At 39.3% G+C, this 19,351-nt stretch overlaps 1 protein-coding gene across 3 annotated transcripts in view; it reads right to left on the reverse strand.

Moving 5' to 3' along the window:
* Positions 1-19,351, reverse strand: part of LOC134639189 (dmX-like protein 1) — a 62,204-nt gene that overhangs the window by 16,619 nt on the left and 26,234 nt on the right. For all 3 annotated transcript variants that reach the window (XM_063490293.1, XM_063490294.1, XM_063490292.1), the window contains exons 21-39: positions 17,353-17,486; positions 16,046-16,232; positions 15,841-15,951; positions 15,420-15,589; positions 14,963-15,060; positions 14,648-14,813; positions 13,444-13,572; positions 13,180-13,318; positions 11,259-12,010; positions 10,845-10,943; positions 10,349-10,516; positions 8,619-8,810; positions 6,734-6,810; positions 4,089-4,210; positions 2,165-2,422; positions 1,642-1,847; positions 1,241-1,392; positions 950-1,035; positions 633-834 (exon numbers count right to left, since the gene is read on the reverse strand). In XM_063490293.1, the coding sequence (XP_063346363.1) occupies positions 633-834; positions 950-1,035; positions 1,241-1,392; positions 1,642-1,847; positions 2,165-2,422; positions 4,089-4,210; positions 6,734-6,810; positions 8,619-8,810; positions 10,349-10,516; positions 10,845-10,943; positions 11,259-12,010; positions 13,180-13,318; positions 13,444-13,572; positions 14,648-14,813; positions 14,963-15,060; positions 15,420-15,589; positions 15,841-15,951; positions 16,046-16,232; positions 17,353-17,486 (3,448 nt within the window). The remainder of the gene's footprint in view (positions 1-632; positions 835-949; positions 1,036-1,240; positions 1,393-1,641; positions 1,848-2,164; positions 2,423-4,088; positions 4,211-6,733; positions 6,811-8,618; positions 8,811-10,348; positions 10,517-10,844; positions 10,944-11,258; positions 12,011-13,179; positions 13,319-13,443; positions 13,573-14,647; positions 14,814-14,962; positions 15,061-15,419; positions 15,590-15,840; positions 15,952-16,045; positions 16,233-17,352; positions 17,487-19,351) is intronic.

A 19,351-nucleotide genomic window follows, 5' to 3' on the forward strand; every position in this document is an offset into this window, starting at 1 on the left:
TTTTACTTTCGCTTTTAATTATTATTAATAATACCTTTAATACAAATTTTCATTTAGCATTTTTCCCAAACCAAATTAACTGATGTTTTTCTTTATTTTCTCCTTCAGTATGCAAATTGTGTAAGTTATGAGGTAGTCCACTAAGAACTCTGCAAATGAATTTATTAGAACTGCCAATCGGAATTTTCTCCACTCATGTGGACGCTGTTAAAGACAGTGTTTTAATTAGCAGTATACATTAGCAGTACACAGAGGTGTACTTGCTGTTCATTGTGATTCATAGCCTGAATCTGTATGTAAACAATGCAGGGACAGTTGGGCACTTTCCTCTTAAGCTGCATGCACAAGCAGGGAATATTGTTTTTTTTTGCTGATCCGTTTACTTTGCTGTAGATGGAAACTTTACCCCAGGCCACAAACTGAATCACTGCCACCTCATTTACATGCCAAAATAAATAAAAAATATATGAAGAAGTACTGACATAAACAGGTTTGTGGAAATAAACATGGGGAAAATGCAAAGCATTGACTAAGGACCTTTGTGAATACACAAGAGAAAAAATGAATAAATAAACAAACCACAAGACAAAAAAAGTTAAAAAAAAAAAAAAAAAAAAAATCTGATTCAATACCTGAAAGGGGTATTTGATGCTTCAAATAGGGCTTTGTGTCTGAGGAGGGCGGGGCCAGGTGTGGCAATTTCATCATGGAGGTGGGTGGAGATATACTTGGAAGGGGGGCCCCCGAAGATCTCCAGCCTTTTCTGCAGCACCTGCTCCCACCGCTGCAGCGTCTTCAGCACAGCGTGACACAAAGGAGAGGCCACAGGCAGATCTGTGGTTAAAAAGAAGACAATAAGACTAGCTGAGACAAGCAGTAAGAAATAGGACAGTGCTTATTTACATCCTGGATGTACATCCGAGGGGCTGGCGTATATTTTAGTGTTTACCTAACAAATCATATCCTGCCGTAAGGTAGAAGGACTTGAGATTGGCCAACACCAGCTGAACCATGGCCAGCCGCATCAAACACCAACTTAAAAGGAGAAGAAACCAGTTTAGAACCGAAATAGAGTCTTTAAAAAACTACATTTAGGTTTATTCAGATAGAGTGGAGAAAAATTTAGAGGCAGCACAAATAAATAAAAGACAAGCAGCTGTAAAGAGCTTCAGGTTAAATCTTGGCAGCTCAAAAATGAGTCACTGACTGGAGAAATATGCACTCAGTGCTGTGCCAATACCTGTACGAATTGTGGTTTGAATGCTCCCTTTGCGGTGAGTTGGGATCAAACACATCATCATATTCATCGTCGTCGTCGTCGTCTTCATCTTCGCTGCCCTGGCTCGCCTCGGAGTCATAATCAACTCTGTTTTCTGACAGTGGTAGTGAAGGCTTGAATGCAAGAAAATAGAAGGCAGACAAAAAATTGTTTAGATCAACAACAACACCGTATAAGGAAAGAAGAGACAACTTACAAAATTTAATTTAACATCCTCTACAATACATTTAAGTTATATTAAAATGTCATTCTATCATAATACAGGCTGAAGATGCAACAATATCCCAACAGAAATGAGAGCAGATATGCAGGCTTATGTTTTAAAACCACTTCTTAACCACTGTTACTAATATTTGGATTACCTTTGCGATGAAGTAATCCCAAATGCTGAGCTCTGGAGGGACGAACTGTTCTTTAAAGATAGAGGGAGCTTCCTGTTCCACAACAGGGACATGGTGCTTTGGACTCAATGGTCCCTCCCTCTCTATCCCAGACTCTTCCTTGGATCCGCTACGTGATGAGAGAAGCCTGAATCGTTTGGACTTCCTGTCTGTGCCACTTGGTGAGGCTGAAGTGTTGAGAGAAAGTTAAGAGTGTGTTAAATCGCCCTTTCAAGCTGCCATTAAAACGCATCTGATTGTGCTCATATACAAAAAAAAAAGCGCCTAGATTTTTTCCAAATATTTACAGTAACTTTATATCAGGTCTACCAAACAGAGTAGCAAGCACTAAGGCAAACCCACACCCACACAAATAAGTTGGTGGATTTCACTACGCTAAGAGTCCAATTAATTTAACAGGAGTAAAGTGGTTTATAGTTACAAGGTCACCTTCAGAAGAACACACCAGTGTCACAAAGGAAACTAGATCCTCCAAATGAATCACCTGGTGGGGGTGTCCTTGTTGGACTGCTGGGTTTTTCGATGACAGGGATTCGAGCGCCTCCTCCAAACACTGTCACCCAAAGCTTGCTGTTGAGTGGGTGTGCCATGATGCGAAACAGCTCGTTGCAGGAGTGAGTGGCCATGCCGTGAACAAACAGACTGAGGAAGACAGCAGTCAGGATCTCACACAGCAGCACAGCTAAGCCTGGCTGGCTTTCCTCACCTGCTGAGCTCAACAGACGAATCAGAGAGGCAATACCTGGTGAGAGGAACGAGTATAGGAGAGCGGGGGGAAAAAAGAAAAAGAGAAGATATTTAGACAGCAGAATCTGAATACACACTTAAAAACTACATTTGCTAATTGCTGAGTAAAATATTGAGCCCCACAGATGGCATTCTTTTTTGTATTTTAAGAAACATTTTATGGAAAATAGAAGTATACTAAAAAGTAAGTAATACATTTAAAGTTTTAAATGAGTCTGGTGACATCATATACAGTACATGGACAAATGTATTAGGCCACACTTCTTAATCTTTGACTTTAGTTTTTAGTCTCACTGGGACAGGTGCAATAAATCAAGCACTTAGCCATGCATTTGTTAAAAAAAAAAAGAAGAAAAGAAAAAGAGTCTTTCGAAAGAGCTCAGGGAATTTGAGCGTGGTACTGTAACAGGATGCCACTGTTGCAACAAGTCCATGAAATTTCTTGCCGTCCTAAATATTCCACAATCAACAGAAAGTTGTCTGACTGCAAAGTGGAAGCGTTCAGGAACCACAGCAACTCTGCCAGTGCAGACCATGTAAAGCTACAGAGCGAGGCTGCTGAATGCTGAGGTGCATTATGTGTGCAAGTTGCCAACGCTCTGCTGGTTCCAAATCTCCTCCTCCATTAACATCAGAACAAAAACTGTGAGCTGGGAGCTTCATGGCATGGGTTTTGATGGCTGAGCAGCTCCTGCAGATGCATTCTGCATTCTACTATACTTGTGAGAACCAACAGTCACTTGTGAGGACACACTCACCGGTCCTCACATGTTTGAAGGCCTTTTTGAGGCTCAAAATGTGGTTTTAGTGTCAGGGTTACAATTAGGTTATGGTTAGGTTTAGGGTAAGGGTCAGGGTTAGGTATTCATTTTTAATGGTTAGGGTTAGGGTAAGGGGCTAGGGAAATCATTATGTCAATAAAGGTCCTCACTAAGATAGCTGAACGGTGCTATGCTATGCATGGTCACATTATTAATAGTGTTCATAATTAAGAGTTCAAAGAGAAGTTTAAAAAAAGTTTTTATCTTATTAATTTAGAAACTTGTGCAGTAGGGAACACCACAATCCCATCAAATCCCCTATGTATGGAAGACCTGTGATATTAAGACATTTATGCAGTGCTTCGTTCTTGAGTTTTCAGGCTCACAGTCGGTGTTCTTAGTCCATTAGCTAATTAATTTGCACAGATTTGTAATGACACATTCGTCTTTAACACATTTGCAAACCACTTATGAAATTTCAACTGGATTTTGTTAGCTTAAAAGCAGTTTCATTATTGAAATAAATAAATTAATTAAAAAAAATCTCAGTCTTTCCTCATTTAAAAGCAAATTAATGCAGGAAAGTACTTGAAAATCTAATCAGATCAACTAATCTGTACTTTCTACCTGTGGCGCAGGTAGCTAAAGTGAATTATTCAGACAAAAGCATTAAAACATAACCATGTGTGTAACATGTGACATGTTGGTGTGACGTAGAAATAAAACAGCATACCGATGACAAGATTTGAATAAGTTACAACTGCAAAAAACTCAAAGGGTTTATTGCAGCGTGTCACAAACAGCAAGGTTGAGCTGGTAAAGACTTAAGTGTGTTGTTCTTGTTTACTGAAAACAACCAACGTACGATTCGGTGTGAAAAGTTTGTTTTGATTGATTTACCTGGCCACTGTGCAGGAGAAGTGTTGGGCTGAACAGACTCATCCATGCTTATAGTTTTGAGAGGCTGCTTCTGAGACAGCAAAACACTCTGGTACACAGTCCCAGTGAAATGATTCACGTGGCTGTGGGAGAAACAGAAACAAGAAATCGACCCCGCAAAGTATGAGGTTGCGAAGCAAAACATTTATATTAAACATGAAAAGCTGTACAGAAAAGTGAGGAAAGGAAGGGGTAGGTGGTGTAAATATATAATGCTAAAATGTTTTACTTTGTTCCCAATTCTAGGATGTTGTTTCTAAGAGACACCACTTTTGAGCTCTGTTCTGTCAGGACATGAAATTCTAATGGGCTGCATCTCAGGTTAGCTGCCTATCTATGCTGTTTGGTGATAGAGAAGAAACGCTACATAATAAAGAAAACATCAGTGCCCGAGTTCTCACATCAAGTGGCTTTCGAACATACAAAAATCCTTGGACGGTTAGAGAGGAAATCTTTATAGAGAATATGGAATGCTCAAGTCACCAGGGAGTCTATTAAGTTTGTAACATCCAATAAGTCCCCCTTTAAGCTCCTACAAAAAAAACCAATTGCCTCCACTTCAAACAGAATTCAAAAGTCAAAGGGAACGTCATTCAGAAGGAGCGGCAAGTCACAACTCTGAAGACATTTTTTCACAACAAACTTTATTCATAAAGCCACACACGCTGCAACTGTGCAGGTATTGTAACCTCACGTATGTTTAGGCTTCATTTTGATACAGCTCTTGGCTGATTTCCTAACCAAATTAGACTGAAGATAACAAAATCACTGGAAGGAAGGAAAAGAATTAAAACCCTGTCAACCTTGCAACACTCAACCCCCGCAACCTACATCCTCAAAATACCTTTTGAAAAATTCACACACTTGCTCAGATGCTCAAGAGGAAAAAGCACTTCATCAAACCTCTGCAGCGACACAACGGGAGATTTTTATATTATAATTACCATAACAAAGAGTGTTAAATTAGAAATTGCCTTGCAAATTTAGTTACACTATTTAACTCATAACAGCATGGGATAGATGGCTGTGTGTGTGTGTGTGTGTGTGTGTGTGTGTACGGGTTCGTACTATCCTGGTGGGGACCAAAATCTGACTTTTACTATCCTGGTGGGGACTTTCTGCACCGTGGGGACCAAAATCCAGGTCCCCTCGGGGTTGAAAGCAATTTTCACACTCAAAATGCGGTTTTACTGTCAGGGTTACAATTAGGTTATGGTTAGGTTTAGGGTAAGGGTCAGGGTTAGGCATTCATTTTTAATGGTTAGGGTTAGGGTAAGGGGCTAGGGAAAGCATTATGTCAATGGGATGTCCCCACGAGGATAGCAAACCAGACATGTGTGTGTGTGTGTGTGTGTATACACGTTTAAAGTATTTAGTGAAAAAGATGCCAAACCATGTGCTCATTTAATCACATCACTTAGAGTCGTGTTAACTTTGAAATAGTGAGGTCAGACAGCTTGCTCTGAAAGAATAATGAAAGTTTGCTCTCAGTTTAAAAATGAATCTTCATCTTTTCTGACACATGACACACGAGCAATTCTCTCTGCAGTCACAGCAGTGTGACTCAGGTCCCAGTCTGGTGAAGCACTAGTTAATAAAATTTGCTACATTATTTTAAAAAAAAAAGAAAAAAAAAGGAACTCACATAGCAACAGGACTGTAAGCCAAATGGGTCATTAAAAAAATTTAATAAATAAAAACACACTCATCCATTCTAAGCTTAAATCCTTCTGGGTTGTTGTCAGAGTGATTGGGAGTTATGGTAGATAAGAGTCTTAAATAAACAATGTTCCTCCCATCTGTCAAAACCAAGAATCTAATTAAGTATTTACAATAAGAATGACAAACAGCAGCCTTGCAGCTTTTATAATTCATTCTCAACATGATCAAAACAGACAAGTAACTGTCATACTTCTGTGCGGTAAACGTCCAACACATCTTTATTTCACCCCTCCCAAAGAAAAGTGCAAATCTGAAACAAAGAATATGCTTAGATGATCTTGAATAGCATTTTCTACATTGCTATTACATGTATAGTGTTTGGCTTAAACTGTATGACTGCATTACGCTCCCATTATCAAGTATGCTTGGTTACCAGCAGTCAGGTCCTGTCCCCATTATTTCTTATTATTCTGCTCCAATAAGCCTAAAAACACTAACACATATACAGAGAGAACCAGAGGACACAAATGTGCATTATTATTGGCAGCATTTTGGCTTTAATTGAACCACCAGGGACATATAATAAGAGTAGTTATGACAGATTAATAATTTGTCTTAATATTCAATGTGAATGTGATGGAAAATGAACAAAAATTTCTAATTAGCTTTGCTTGAAGACATAAAGAATTCAAGACTTTTGCTCAGAGATGCGGCCCAGTGGATACCCACAATGAGCTCCAACCCTTTTGGGTCAGGTTATGTAAGAGTTTTTCCAAATTGCCCTGGTGGATTTCAGTTTAGTATAAAGCTACTCATGTACTCATGATGCCTTGGTGAACAGTGTCTGTAACATGACAGGTTAGGGATTAAAAGTCTAAAAAGTATAGTAAAGTGGGTGTATTTAGCAAATGCTCAAGAGGAAATAAAGTTCTTGCAACACTTACCTGTATGTGTGTCCATCACACAAACACTGATATATACAGGCAGACAATGAGGCTGCCAGTGTGTGCATCACATAGATCTGAAATAAGAAGTAATGAAAAACAAACAAACAAAATAAAAGATGAATTAGCATGAGAGTTTAATAATTAAGCTACACTTAAAGTTTGTTTTTCAATCAACGCATAGTTGCCAGAAATCTGATCAAGAGCAAATAACAGCTAAAAGACAAGTGACTGACACATTCATCTGTTGAATACAAAAACACATTCCTTTTCATTTCCCAAATGCAAATGCTTCATGTGCAAACAGCCTCCTATATGCAGCATAGCAAATATATGTTGACTCAAAATATTGCAAAATTAACCAAAATCTCTCTAGAAACAAGTTTAATGATAAGGCAGCAATTAGCAGTCATGGAGAGACTCATACACACACACACACACACACACACACACACACACACACACACACACACACACACACACACACACACACACACACACACACACACGAACTGCATCTATTAACATCAATTCTGATTAAAACTGCCTAACATTTGCCTTACTACCCCAGGTTATTCTTATGTTACGTATTGCAAAGTCTCCTGAAATTTATAGGTTTATTTACAGTTCAGTCTCATATACTGTATATAAAAGATCAATATACAAGATTTCACAAGACTCTCTGCGGTTCTCTGAAAAACTACGTACATTTAGAGGATCTGAGAGGGCAAATAGCAGCCAGGTGCAACACTTGATCATTAACAAGTGTGAGCACCTCCATAAAAGCAGAAGTGTTTGCTGGTCTGGCGCATTCAGGTGTGTGTTAACACAATGCCACATTCTTCCCAGGAGAGGATGTCCCAGCAAATTCACCCCAATATCAGACTGTCCAATGCTCAGAGAAATTGTAAAACAAAGAAATCCCAAGAGCTACACCTCAGACTCTACAGGCCTCAGTTAGCATGCTAAATGTTAAAGTTCATGTCAGTGCAATTAGAAAAGGACTGAACAACTATGGCTTGTTTAGAAGGGTTGCCAGCAGAAAGCCTTTTCGCTCTAAAAAGAACATGGCAGCATGGCTCAGGTTTGCAAAATTACATCTAAACAAACCACAAGACTTCTGGAACTATGTCCATTAGACAGATGAGACCAAAAGTGGAGATGTCTGGCATAAAGCATGGCAACATGTTTGGAAAAAAACAAAAAAAAACAAAACCAAAAACAAGCACCTCATACCAGGTGACAAGTATGACGGTGGATAGGAGGTGAGCTTGGCTTATTTTGCAGCTACAGGATCACCTCTCAGTCATTTAGTCTACCATGAACTCTTTTAAATACCACATTTTTCTAGAGTGCATCTGTCTGACAGCTTAAGCTTCAATCCATACTGGACCATGTCAGAACAGTGACCCCTAACACAGCAGAAAGAGAAAAGAATCAAGGTGTTGCTTTGGCCCAGTCTAGTCTAGACTGACCAGGCTGCCTGAAATGCTGTGGAGGAACCTTAAGAGAGCTCTGTATCAACAAATGACCATAACCCCCAAAGAAACAGAAGCAATGTGGGAGAGAAGAGTGTCGTATAGAGGTTTCCATAGGATTCGGTACAGCCCTACTAATAAACTTCATGGATACCAAGAAAACTACACAGTTGAAACTGTTGCAAACCTCTACTGTGCACATATGTTGGTGCGAAAACACAAACAGCTCACTACAGTATTTAATATTATTTGAATGCAATGTCTCTCCATCTTTCAACGGTTTAGCACACACATAATCCAAATAAAAAGCATATGTACACAACAGTATGCAGTATATAACACTACAGACATAACACAACAAAATCAACTCTTAATTATCTGGATAAGGAAGAAATTAATTGTCTGACCTCGTTGGTAACAACATCTGGATGTGGAGGAGAATCGAGTGCACTGATGGTTTGCAGGATGTCGTGAGTCAGGTTGGTCAAATAGACAAGTGGATTGGCCACCACTGTCTTTACATTGGTTGTACAAGCCATCAAAAGAGGGATGGAGGTGGGCTGTGAAGTCACCGTCACCACAGATTGGATGAAGTCATCCTGGGTACAAATGTCAGAGATGAGTGTGTCAAATCACTATGGTACATCTGTAGGTGTCTATCATAGTAAATACAAACCCCCACACCTATATACAAGGACACAAACTAAGGTTACACAACAGTAAACTTAACAAACTAAGAAAATGTAGATGGGTTCAACTTTCTTATTTCTTTCTTTAGGATGAAGAAAGAAAGACAGCTCACTAAAAGAACAAGATACAGAGGGGAGCTGCTTTGAACCTTTGACAGCACAGCCTTTTCTGTAGCTATAATGACAAGATGAGCCAACTCCTGGAAATGTCATACATGATTTCTACATACATTTTGTGTGAATGACAGTTAATGAGCAAAAAAAGAAAGCTTTGGCACTGGAGGGGTGTCTGGTTCTTTATGTATCTACCAAATTCCTGAATATGACTGTGTGTGTGTAAGAATACCACAGACTTATGTTCGTCACTCTTGATGAATCACATTCAGCTGTCACCATCTTAACAGAAGCTCTGCACCCTGACTGAAGTCAAGGCAAAAGCAAAAATGCAAAAATTTCCTTGACAGCAAAGTTTAAATTTGACAACCATGGGAGCAGAGCTGGTACAAAATAATCCAATTTTATCTCAAATCAAAATAGAAAGGACTTCCAGTGCCCATTGCTTGTCCTAACATTTAAGAGCACTGTTCCCATGTTGGCTCATTGAATTGTTTACCTCCTAAAATTTGACTCTCTAATCGCCAGCCTAAGGCACGACCCTCCCTTAGGATCTCCAGGAATCAGCACAGCCTGTCAGCCTATTGCTGGCAGTGTGCAGACAGTTGCCTGGGCACAACAACGAGGTCTGTGCATGCGTGTGGTGGTGTGTGCTAACACAAGCTATTCAGATGGCTTTATGTTCCGTCTATCATGTGTACTCTTTGACTCATCTGCCCAGTATCATTCCCTTCAAAGAGAATATGCTTCAGTTAAATTAAGTGGAAACTCTGGGCGGATTATACTGCCCAGAATACTTTACTGTCTGTAGTGAAAAAGACCTGCTTTAAATATGACGCAGTATTCAAGTACTGTAAGACAACAGAGTGGCCATAAAGAGAGCACTGTCATAATTAATTATTCCTGACTTGCTGCTTAAGACTGAATTAATAATACTATAAATTACTGCAAGTAACCCCTTTGAAAAAACAAAACAAAACTACAAACTAAGAAACAATAAGAAACATGGCAGTGTTAGAAAACTTTAAAGCTATACGCATCAACACTAGTAATCAATGAGCAAAAAACAGTTTCATGTTTAATTGTAAACACGCTGAAAAACGCAAAATCAAAGAGAAAAGCATGAGAAAATCTTCCTCTGAATCACCTGAATTATAATATGTTGTGATCAACTAATCATCTCATATCAACCCCCCCCCCCCCCCCCCAAAAAAAAAAACCAATATTACTATTGTTCATTCATTCACTGACAAAACAGCTCCCACTGAAAAGAAAAGTTGCTATGCTTCGTCTATCAGTGGTCTTCTGTTTCAATCTGTGAACATTTTAATTACCTGGTGAGATTCTTGAAGCAGCAGTATGAGCTCCATGCGTACAGAGGCCAGACCTCCTCCGTGTGAGCCGTGCAAGCTGCAGTAACTCAGAAACATCCTCAGTAAGGGCTGGTTACTCTGCAGCCAGTGTCTCCTGCTCCTGTGGCTGTCACCACGGGGGCTCCCAGGCTGACAAAAACATTCAGTCTTCATTAGTTTTATAGACAGTCATTCAGCCTTTCTGTAAATCCACCCAGCTGGGTAGGGCTCAAACAAAAAGCAGCATTCTTTGAAATGGTATATATTAACCTGTTCTATCAACAATGGAGAAAAAAAAAAAGTAGTGGGTTTTCTAAAGTAATTTGTAAACACACAGTAGGTGCATTGTGCAAGGGTAAGTATATATAATTGGGTATGCATGTCTGACAAACAGAGATAATATTTCTTCAAAGTACGTCATTAGACACTGTTGCTGTTTTAATTTTAATATAGCAAGCAGCCAGCTATCAACACCCACCTGCTCCTCCTCCACTAACCCAGAAACAGGGACATCACCCTGGACCGACAGCTCTGGCAGGCAAGGCTTATAGCTGCAGCAATACTGGAGAGCCACCACCTGGGGGGAAAAGAAACAAAAACAAAACAAAACAGAACCCGATCTTAAAAATCAATTAATCAACAAGGCGTTCCTCATCCATGAAATGTAACATTTATATGCACACAGACAAGATGTTCAATAATCATAAAAGGCAAGAAGAAGATGCGTGGGCATTATGTAAATTACAAAAGTTTTATTGCGTGGCTTCAAGTCTGCAGAAAGACTTGTTATATAACACAAATGAATGAATAAATACATTTTTAAAAAAAAGAAAGAAAAATGAAATTTGACCTCAAAGTTTGCAAAGATGTTTAAATATGTGTATGTCAGTACCTCTCTTTCTAACCACAGGCAGAGCTGGTAACGTAGCTTTCCTCCATCCAGTTCGTACCCTGTTGACAGTGTCCGGAGCTCATTGGTCATAATCTTCAAGCACGCTGCAAATTTCAGTTGAGTCACCAGGATGTCATCAGACGGTTCAATGTAATCATTGCTGTCCTCGCTCTCCTCAACCAGAGATACTGGTTCGTGGAACACACTACCGCTGCCACTCTTGCCATTTTTAGTTTCTTCTTCATCCTCATCATTTTCTTCATCATCTTTGTCGCTATCCCATTTCAGCTCTAGGGGCTCATCTGGAACTACCACTGACGGCTGGCTCCAATCGAAACTTAACACTGAATCCGACCGGCTGTTTGATAAGCTGTTGCCATCTGACTCGTAGCCATTCAGAGCTGACTGAGACCAATCCGGGTCCGATGCTTGTCCGTTCCTACTCCCAACACTGAGCTCAGCAGTGTTGCCTGTATCATCCTGGGGTCTAGAATGCTTGCGGACTTTGGGCATCTTGGAGAGGACTTCGAGTGCAAGCATAGGGCACCCTGCATGCAAATGTGCATATGCAGCTGTGAAAAACAGTCTTCTCTCATCCAGGCTGATGGAGTCAGCTCTGCGAACCTCAGCAGTCAGACCAACTTTTGCCTTGTTTGATGAGCCAAAATGCCGGCGAAGGAGGAGTGGGTGAGTACGCAGGTAGGTGTAAAAGTTGAAAACCTCAGGGTTACATGCCGACACAGAAGAGGTACCTGCCACAGACAGAAAGTTAGACAAAACGGTTTCATCTATTTCTTTGGTGAGTACTAGCAACAATACCTGCAAAGACAAGCTGTGATATTAGAGGAAAACAAAATAAAACTATACCTGACCTAACTGAATCACTGCCAAAGCTTCAGGCAACTTCAGGTATGCACTTATGAGAGAACTAATGACTGACAAAACTACCTTATCCTGTCACTCGAATGCAAATACAAGATGTAGAAGCTCAAAAACTGACAGTTAAATTAGTACCTATTAGTTAAATTAGAGTACCTGACAGCAGAAATGTCTACAGAGTTAAAGAACTGTTTTGAAGTTTTTATAAGCTGTGTTACCTTTGCTAGAACCATACTAAGCATGCTCTGAGAAGCATCATTTACCAACCACATGTCACAGAATTTTAATGTGGGACTGGTTGGGCCCTTAAGTCAAAGTGAGGTTCACTTTGACTTAAGTTAATTTCTTCATCCATTCTTAATTCATGCTGGTTATAATTTCTTTTAATAAATTGAGCTCTGTGGTCAGAAGGTTCCTTGTGCAATTTCAGCTCACTTAACGAACCAAAAATAATTACAAGGTTGTGAATGAGGACTTGACCTTAGTGTGTATTACAATCTGCAGCACTTCCAGTCTACCTCGTGTTATTACCTGCCGACCTATATTGGACAGCCCTTTGATATTCTGACAACACAGGCTATATCAAACAGAAATTTACAAAGGAATCTTTTGACAGGCAGATTCTGGCTGAATTACATTTTTCCATTCATAAATAAAATGGCCCTTGAAACAACTGTTCTCTTAATATTTTAAAAGAGTGGTAAGATAAAAATCAGAAAACTGGATTGGATTCCTATATTATACTTAAATTTATCTGAGAAACTTCTTTTAGAAAAGCTAAAGTTCACTGTAGACAGCTATTAAAACAAATGTGGCCAGAAATGATGGTATGTGTATGAACCTAAATTTTCACTATGCTCTATTTTCTTGATTCTTCTCATACTTATGTACAATTTATGTTTCTTAATTAGCTTTAAAAAAAGAAAAAGATTATAGTAATGTGAATCAGACAGTGAAACCAAGTGTAACAGATCTATTGTTACAAATATATTTTTTGATGGAATTTTCTAGTTAAAGAACATAAAGAGCACAGCAGACCTACCAGTGTCATATCGGTTCTCAGCAGACCCAGATCTGGCAATGTTAGCTTTTTGTTCAAGTAGAGTATCCAAGGCTTTGCTGTAGTCCTCCAGGACCCAGTAAGCCATGCTCCGCAGAAATGGGTCCTGGTGTGCCGGAATCTGAAATTCATGAACTAATTACAATGGCTCATCTTTCGTTTTTTCATGTTATGGATTCAAACATTTGGTATTTTGCTCAAATTATACACTTAAAACTGAAAAAACAACTTTTGGTGTCTGCACACCTGTTTGTCTTGTCCTAAAACATGTCTCTGGAGGATCTTTTTGTAGGTGGATGCCGTCTCAAACTCAGACTCATACAACCTTGAGATCACCAAGGCTAGCTGGAGGTCCTGCATTTTCTCTATACACACCTAGAGGACGACAAAGAAGCCAGGTATTTTTTAGCAGTGCATTCTGTTACTGGCAAGACTGAGTGAGATAGAGCAGATAAATAATACATATGACTTGGTATGTGTTGATCATCTGAAACTGTTGTTTACCTGTCAAAATGGAAAGGAACGGGCCAAAAATGCAAACAACAAAAGCCTGTGCTCACAGCAAAAACCTAGTGACTAGTTCAAGTTGTTGTGGTTGCTCCCAACTGGGAAGGTGTGAGGTGCATATCAATGAGACTACCTCCCAGTCAGACAGACTTGAGCAAAGTCAATGATAGCCCTTTGCCTGAGTGGTGCTTATTTCCATAAAATGCTTAAAGGGCTTCCAGTTACTCATGCAGATGAAATAATGTGACCCACTGCTTCAGGGACTCACTAAACAGAAATAACCTTGACAAATTAAAGGTTAAACAATCGAGATGACCAGGAGCAGCTTTCTGGACATTTCTGTGGCTCGCACTGATTGACGGCAATCTTTCAAACCACTATTCACAACAAACACATGTTTTCACATTAACTAACCAGCACTCTCCAAATATAATGTATGAGGCATTAAGTAGAGTCTAAAAAGGGGGTCAGAGATGCTGGTTTATGAATGAGATAACATGCAACTGATAATTCACCCAAAAAGAAGTAGCGACAGCAACACCCAAGAGTCAACTGCCAACATCAAAAATGCTTCAGAGAATTGTGCTAAAAGCTTTTGACAAAGACACCACAGTGGAAATGTATTGAGGTGTTTTAATAATACAAAGAACACCACAGAAATACTGCTGGTGTGCTCTGTTTTTGAGCAATGTGGTTTCTCTGCTTTTGAATAGATCATTAAACATTGCCCTTGACTATGAACTGTTGAGGAAAAAAAAAACAAAAAAACCCCAACGCTTACAAAGTCACAGGCAGTTTGCAAATGAAAAGGAGGAGCACTTGACTTAACTCATACTGCAGTAAGGTTTCTAACTGAGGTTTAGCGAGCTGAGATGCGTCGGAGGTGTTGAAGGGAAAAAAGATGGTTCTTGGAAACACTGTTTTATGTCTGTTTTCCACTTGCCTCCACAGCATCCTTAAGCGAGCCGGCTAGAAGGAAGAAGGCTGCAGAATGCTGGAACCGCTGCTTTCCCAGCAGAGAAAAGGCATTTTTCAATGCTGCTTTTCTCCACCGGTCCTCGCTGAAGTTGTTGTGGAAAAACTCTGTCATTTTAGCATTCTTCTGAGACCTGGGGAGAATGAGATTAGGGATTGAAAGCAGAAATATTAAATTCACTGGTCTTCAGCGTTCTGACATAGCTAGCCTTGGTTAAATCTAGTAACAAATGTGATAACTGTATGTGTATTTCATATGCAAAATGATGCCAGTTTCATCTACCTGTACAGTCCCCAAACCACTGCCTTCTTTTTCAGTGCAAGGTAAAATATAGCTGCATCCAGAGGATCATTATTTCTCTGAAAAGAAGCCTTGGCAACCTGACAAAATAGAAGGAAAAGTACATTCAGTCTCTACCACCGCACACCACACAGCATTATCCACAGAACAAGTTGCAAATTTATGGGTCATTTTAGGGAGTAACTCAGTATGCTGCAGTTTAGAGCAACCTCAGCACAACTGTACCTCCATATACCTGAGAGTATTTCACTTATAAACTGAACACTCATGAGGAAGCAAACAGGGCTAACATACTATTTGACATCCTTCAGAGCTGTTAAGTGTGCAAGTTTAAATTATATGGATGCTTTTTTTTGAAGAAAAAAAAAGGCAATCTAGATAAAAAATTAAATTACAGGGATTAGCATTTGGGATCTGACAGCTAACTTGTTCACCTCACCTTTTCAATGCATCTGCGTAACTTGTTAGTGCTGCGAAGCCACCAGCCAACACCCATTGAGCGCAGCTCAGGCCAGGTTGGCTCTCCCTTTTGCATTGCAGGTAGCATGTTCAGGAGCTCTTCCTCAGCTTCAGAGTGGAAACCCCAGGCATAGTGACATGTTGACAGGCCTGCAAAGAGAGGAAAATGAAATTATAAATCTCTATTTGTACCAGGGGCGATGACATTACTGTGACAGAACACAGTAAAAAAATAAAAACATCAATAACTTTTGTTTCTTCTCATTCAGGAATTACAGTGATAACAGGGCTATAAAACTACAAGCAGCAAAGCAGAACTTCACAAAAGACTCAAAATCAAGACCTTGCATCATTTCTGAAGGACATTTGACATAAAAGAGTTTGAAACAAAACCACTGTACCTTGCCGTAGTAGTTGTGCTCTGTGGGCTGGAGGCAGCGAAGTAGAGAGGAAAGTGTGAAGTCTGACAGCTAGCAAGAACTTCAGACCACACTCATCCAATGTCTCTCCCCCTGGAGGTAAAAAGAATGATAACAGAGCTTATTTACTAAATTTTTTTTATCCATCTGAAAAGTCTGTATTTATGTTATCATTTCCCTGCAGTACCTTTGCTCTTGCCCTGGCTGTCATTGAGGTCTATGCTTGTAGAAGCAATGGTGTCAGCCAGTGCCATGAGAGACATCTGCTCCATACGAGTTAATCCTGGCAAACTGGAGTGGAGGAGATGGCTGGACAGAACCTGGGCATGTTCTGGACCAAAGTATGTAGGACTGTACTGGGACAGGTCTATAACCTGTTAAATTCACCGTTTGATATTTCCAATTTACAAAAGACAATACAGAGTTGGTCAATAATGTTACAAAGCAGAATACAGCATCACTGGATTCAATTTCACAACATAAGCATGATATTCTATGTGTAAACTGACTATATAAGCTTTTTCAAATGCAGTAACCTTTTTTTCAAAAATCTAGAGATTAGTTAATAATGTAGATTTTTAATGCATTAATAAGGCTCATCATGAAGATTCGACTGGCCTGCTTTTTCAGGCAGGAGTAAATTTAAAATAAACCTTGAGATGCATGTCTTGGCTACCAAGAACAGACAGCCTGTTAGGAGCACTGGGACATTTCCTGCCGTAAAAAGAAGCTTTAGCCAGATGTGACACAGCAGGCAGGAATGAGCTGATGGACCTTTCAGAAAGAGTCTTATTCTCACTGCAGTGTCCCTGGTACAAGGATGTGTGCACCAAAGACGCATATAAATGGGCAAGCATGCATGTACTCATGCGACATTCCATTGCATTCTTTTTGCAATGACAGCAAAGTTTGCCTGTTTAGACAAATTAACTGGAGAAGTAGACAAGAAAGATACAGGAGAGGAGGTGAAATTAATAATTTCCTCAGTAATTTCACCTCCTCTCCTGCACTTGCTTCAGGTAAATAACCCACAAAAAAAATCTCTTTTTGGTACTTGCAGGTCAGAATAATCCAGCTACCTTAGATTAGTCTGTCTTAATATGTTATAACAGCCGTTTCTTCGATCCAGTTTTACAAAGCTATCATATTATATTTTGTTAGATTACAAGTTAAAAATGTGTTATTTTTATATCGTACTAAAGCAAATTTCTAGAATTAATATGAATACTGCTTGCCAAAAAAACAAGTGCTTTCAGGACTGGGTGATAATATGTCGATTACTGAGCTCGCAGCAGTAAATCCTTCTGCATAAAACATCTGAGTCTGGATGTCTAAATGAACCCGGTGAAACAAAGTTTTCACAACAGCACAGAAAATCTGTTTTCTTACAAAATTAACAGTCATATGCTTTGCATGCACTGAATGGTAGGGAGAGAGTCCCAGTTTGGATTAATGCTTCTGTAATCTATACAATGGAATACCGAAAGAGCTCACCTTATTTCCTGTTTTCTTTCGATCATTGTCCAGGGGGTCCAGATCCATCACGTTGGGTGAGTGAAAGAGCTCATCATAAGCATCGATGTGGCTGGAACCATGCCCACTATCTCCACTCACACTGCCCACTTTATCTGTAAGGAAGTGTAGGACAGAGTTAAATAACACGAGACAAGTATTTCACAAGAGGCCTGAAGAAAAGTATCCTCCTGCTGGGAAGATGGCAGATTAAAATATCAGAGAGCTTTAAAAAAAACAAAAAACAAAAAAACCTGAATACATGCATTTGCTTTCATTCTTCTCACTATGTATCCCCAGACAGATAATGAGGGAAAACCTGAAAGAAGTGTAGCTGTTATTCTCAGTTTCTTCACCTTAAGGCAAGGTGGTTAATAATAGTAACTGGTTTTACAATGTAAATACCATTTCTTTGTTCTTGTTTGTGTACCTGCTTTAATGCATATCCGCAGAACATTTTTGATTTCTGACACATATTGCAGGCATACTCTGAAAAAGTCACAAACATTCATTTTCAATTCAGCACTATCAAACTGTCACCACTGGTCTAGCTTTAGCTTTATGTTCAGGGCTGTTATTGCCTCCAGAGGAATAAGCCCTATTCACATGGGATTGGTATTAACAAGGGACTTTATGTGTGACCTTTAAAAATTACCCCCAAACATCTGCGTTTTATGCTGCATATTCACGTGGCATGAGAAGTCTGTGTTTCACTCAGATTTACTGACGTCTCTAGTTACCACCTGGAGACTTAATTTTAATATTAATTAGTGCTGTCAAAATTAACGTGTTAACGTAGATTAAGCCGTCATCACGATTAACGCGATAAAATTTTTTAATGCTATTAACGCATCTGGAGTGCAGAATGACTCAAAACCCCTGAAATGTTTCTGTCCACGCATTTCGGGCAGTTTGTCCAAGTAGTTACCTTCGCACATGCGCAAATGGGCAGTTGATCTGGTAGTAACGGGCAGCTGAACCAATCACATTGTGCAAGAAGGAATTTTCTTTTCACCGAAGCACTTGCAGCTTAAAATATCACATTGACGCGAAGCATACGTTAGTCGGGGATGCTGCTAGGACTTTGGCTAACATGTCACCCAGCTTGCGACAAACCACTCACGGAGCATCAGGGACTCAGTAAGTCTACCTCGGACATACTGACTGACACAATTGCCAAGTGAACTGCAACAAACTGCAGACCTGTTAATGTCGTTGAGAATATGTGCTTTACATAGCTTTGGTTTCTCGTTTCCAGGACTTGAAGTGCCTTCCCAAGCGTGACAGAGAGAGAGTGGATAAATGTTTACAGAGTTTTTTGTTAACATGAATGTTCAAGATGTTCAATAAACATGTTAAATGCGTATATTTTCCCTTTTTTTTCCCTGAGTCTGTTTGCTCATGCAAAATGAAATGCGATTAATGTAGATTAAAAATGAATGATATTTAATTGTGATTAATCAAAATTAATCCACAGTAACCCTGTGATGAGTCCGATTAAAAATTGTAATTGTTTGAAAGAACTAATATATATATTATATATTAGTGTATACTTAGCTATTAGTATGTAGGTTTTTAAAAAGTTGTATTTCACAGGAGAGAACCTGTGCAAAAACTATTCAAATTCTCTTTGAATTTAAGCATACATTGTTTGTGTTTATTCTCCATTTACTTCATTATATTGCATAAATGTCTGTTACAAGCTTAAATATAAAGTTGAAAAAGTGTAATTGCAGCCAGGCTATTGATCAAGTAATTGCGATTAATCGCAATTAATCACGATTAATTAGAGAAAATTGCGAGATTAATTAGTTAATTTATTTAATCTATTGACAGCACTAATATTAATATTAATAAGCTGCCACATAACTGCCGAGCATGTTAAAAAAAGGCAACAAGTTCTTTACAAAACACTGCCAAGCAAGTCATGCCTCTGACTTTTGTTATTCTGATGGATTCAAGCTCGCCTTTTACCTTTCAT

The sequence above is a fragment of the Pelmatolapia mariae genome, linkage group LG12, assembly GCF_036321145.2.
Source record: "Pelmatolapia mariae isolate MD_Pm_ZW linkage group LG12, Pm_UMD_F_2, whole genome shotgun sequence".
Classification (NCBI taxonomy): domain Eukaryota; kingdom Metazoa; phylum Chordata; class Actinopteri; order Cichliformes; family Cichlidae; genus Pelmatolapia; species Pelmatolapia mariae.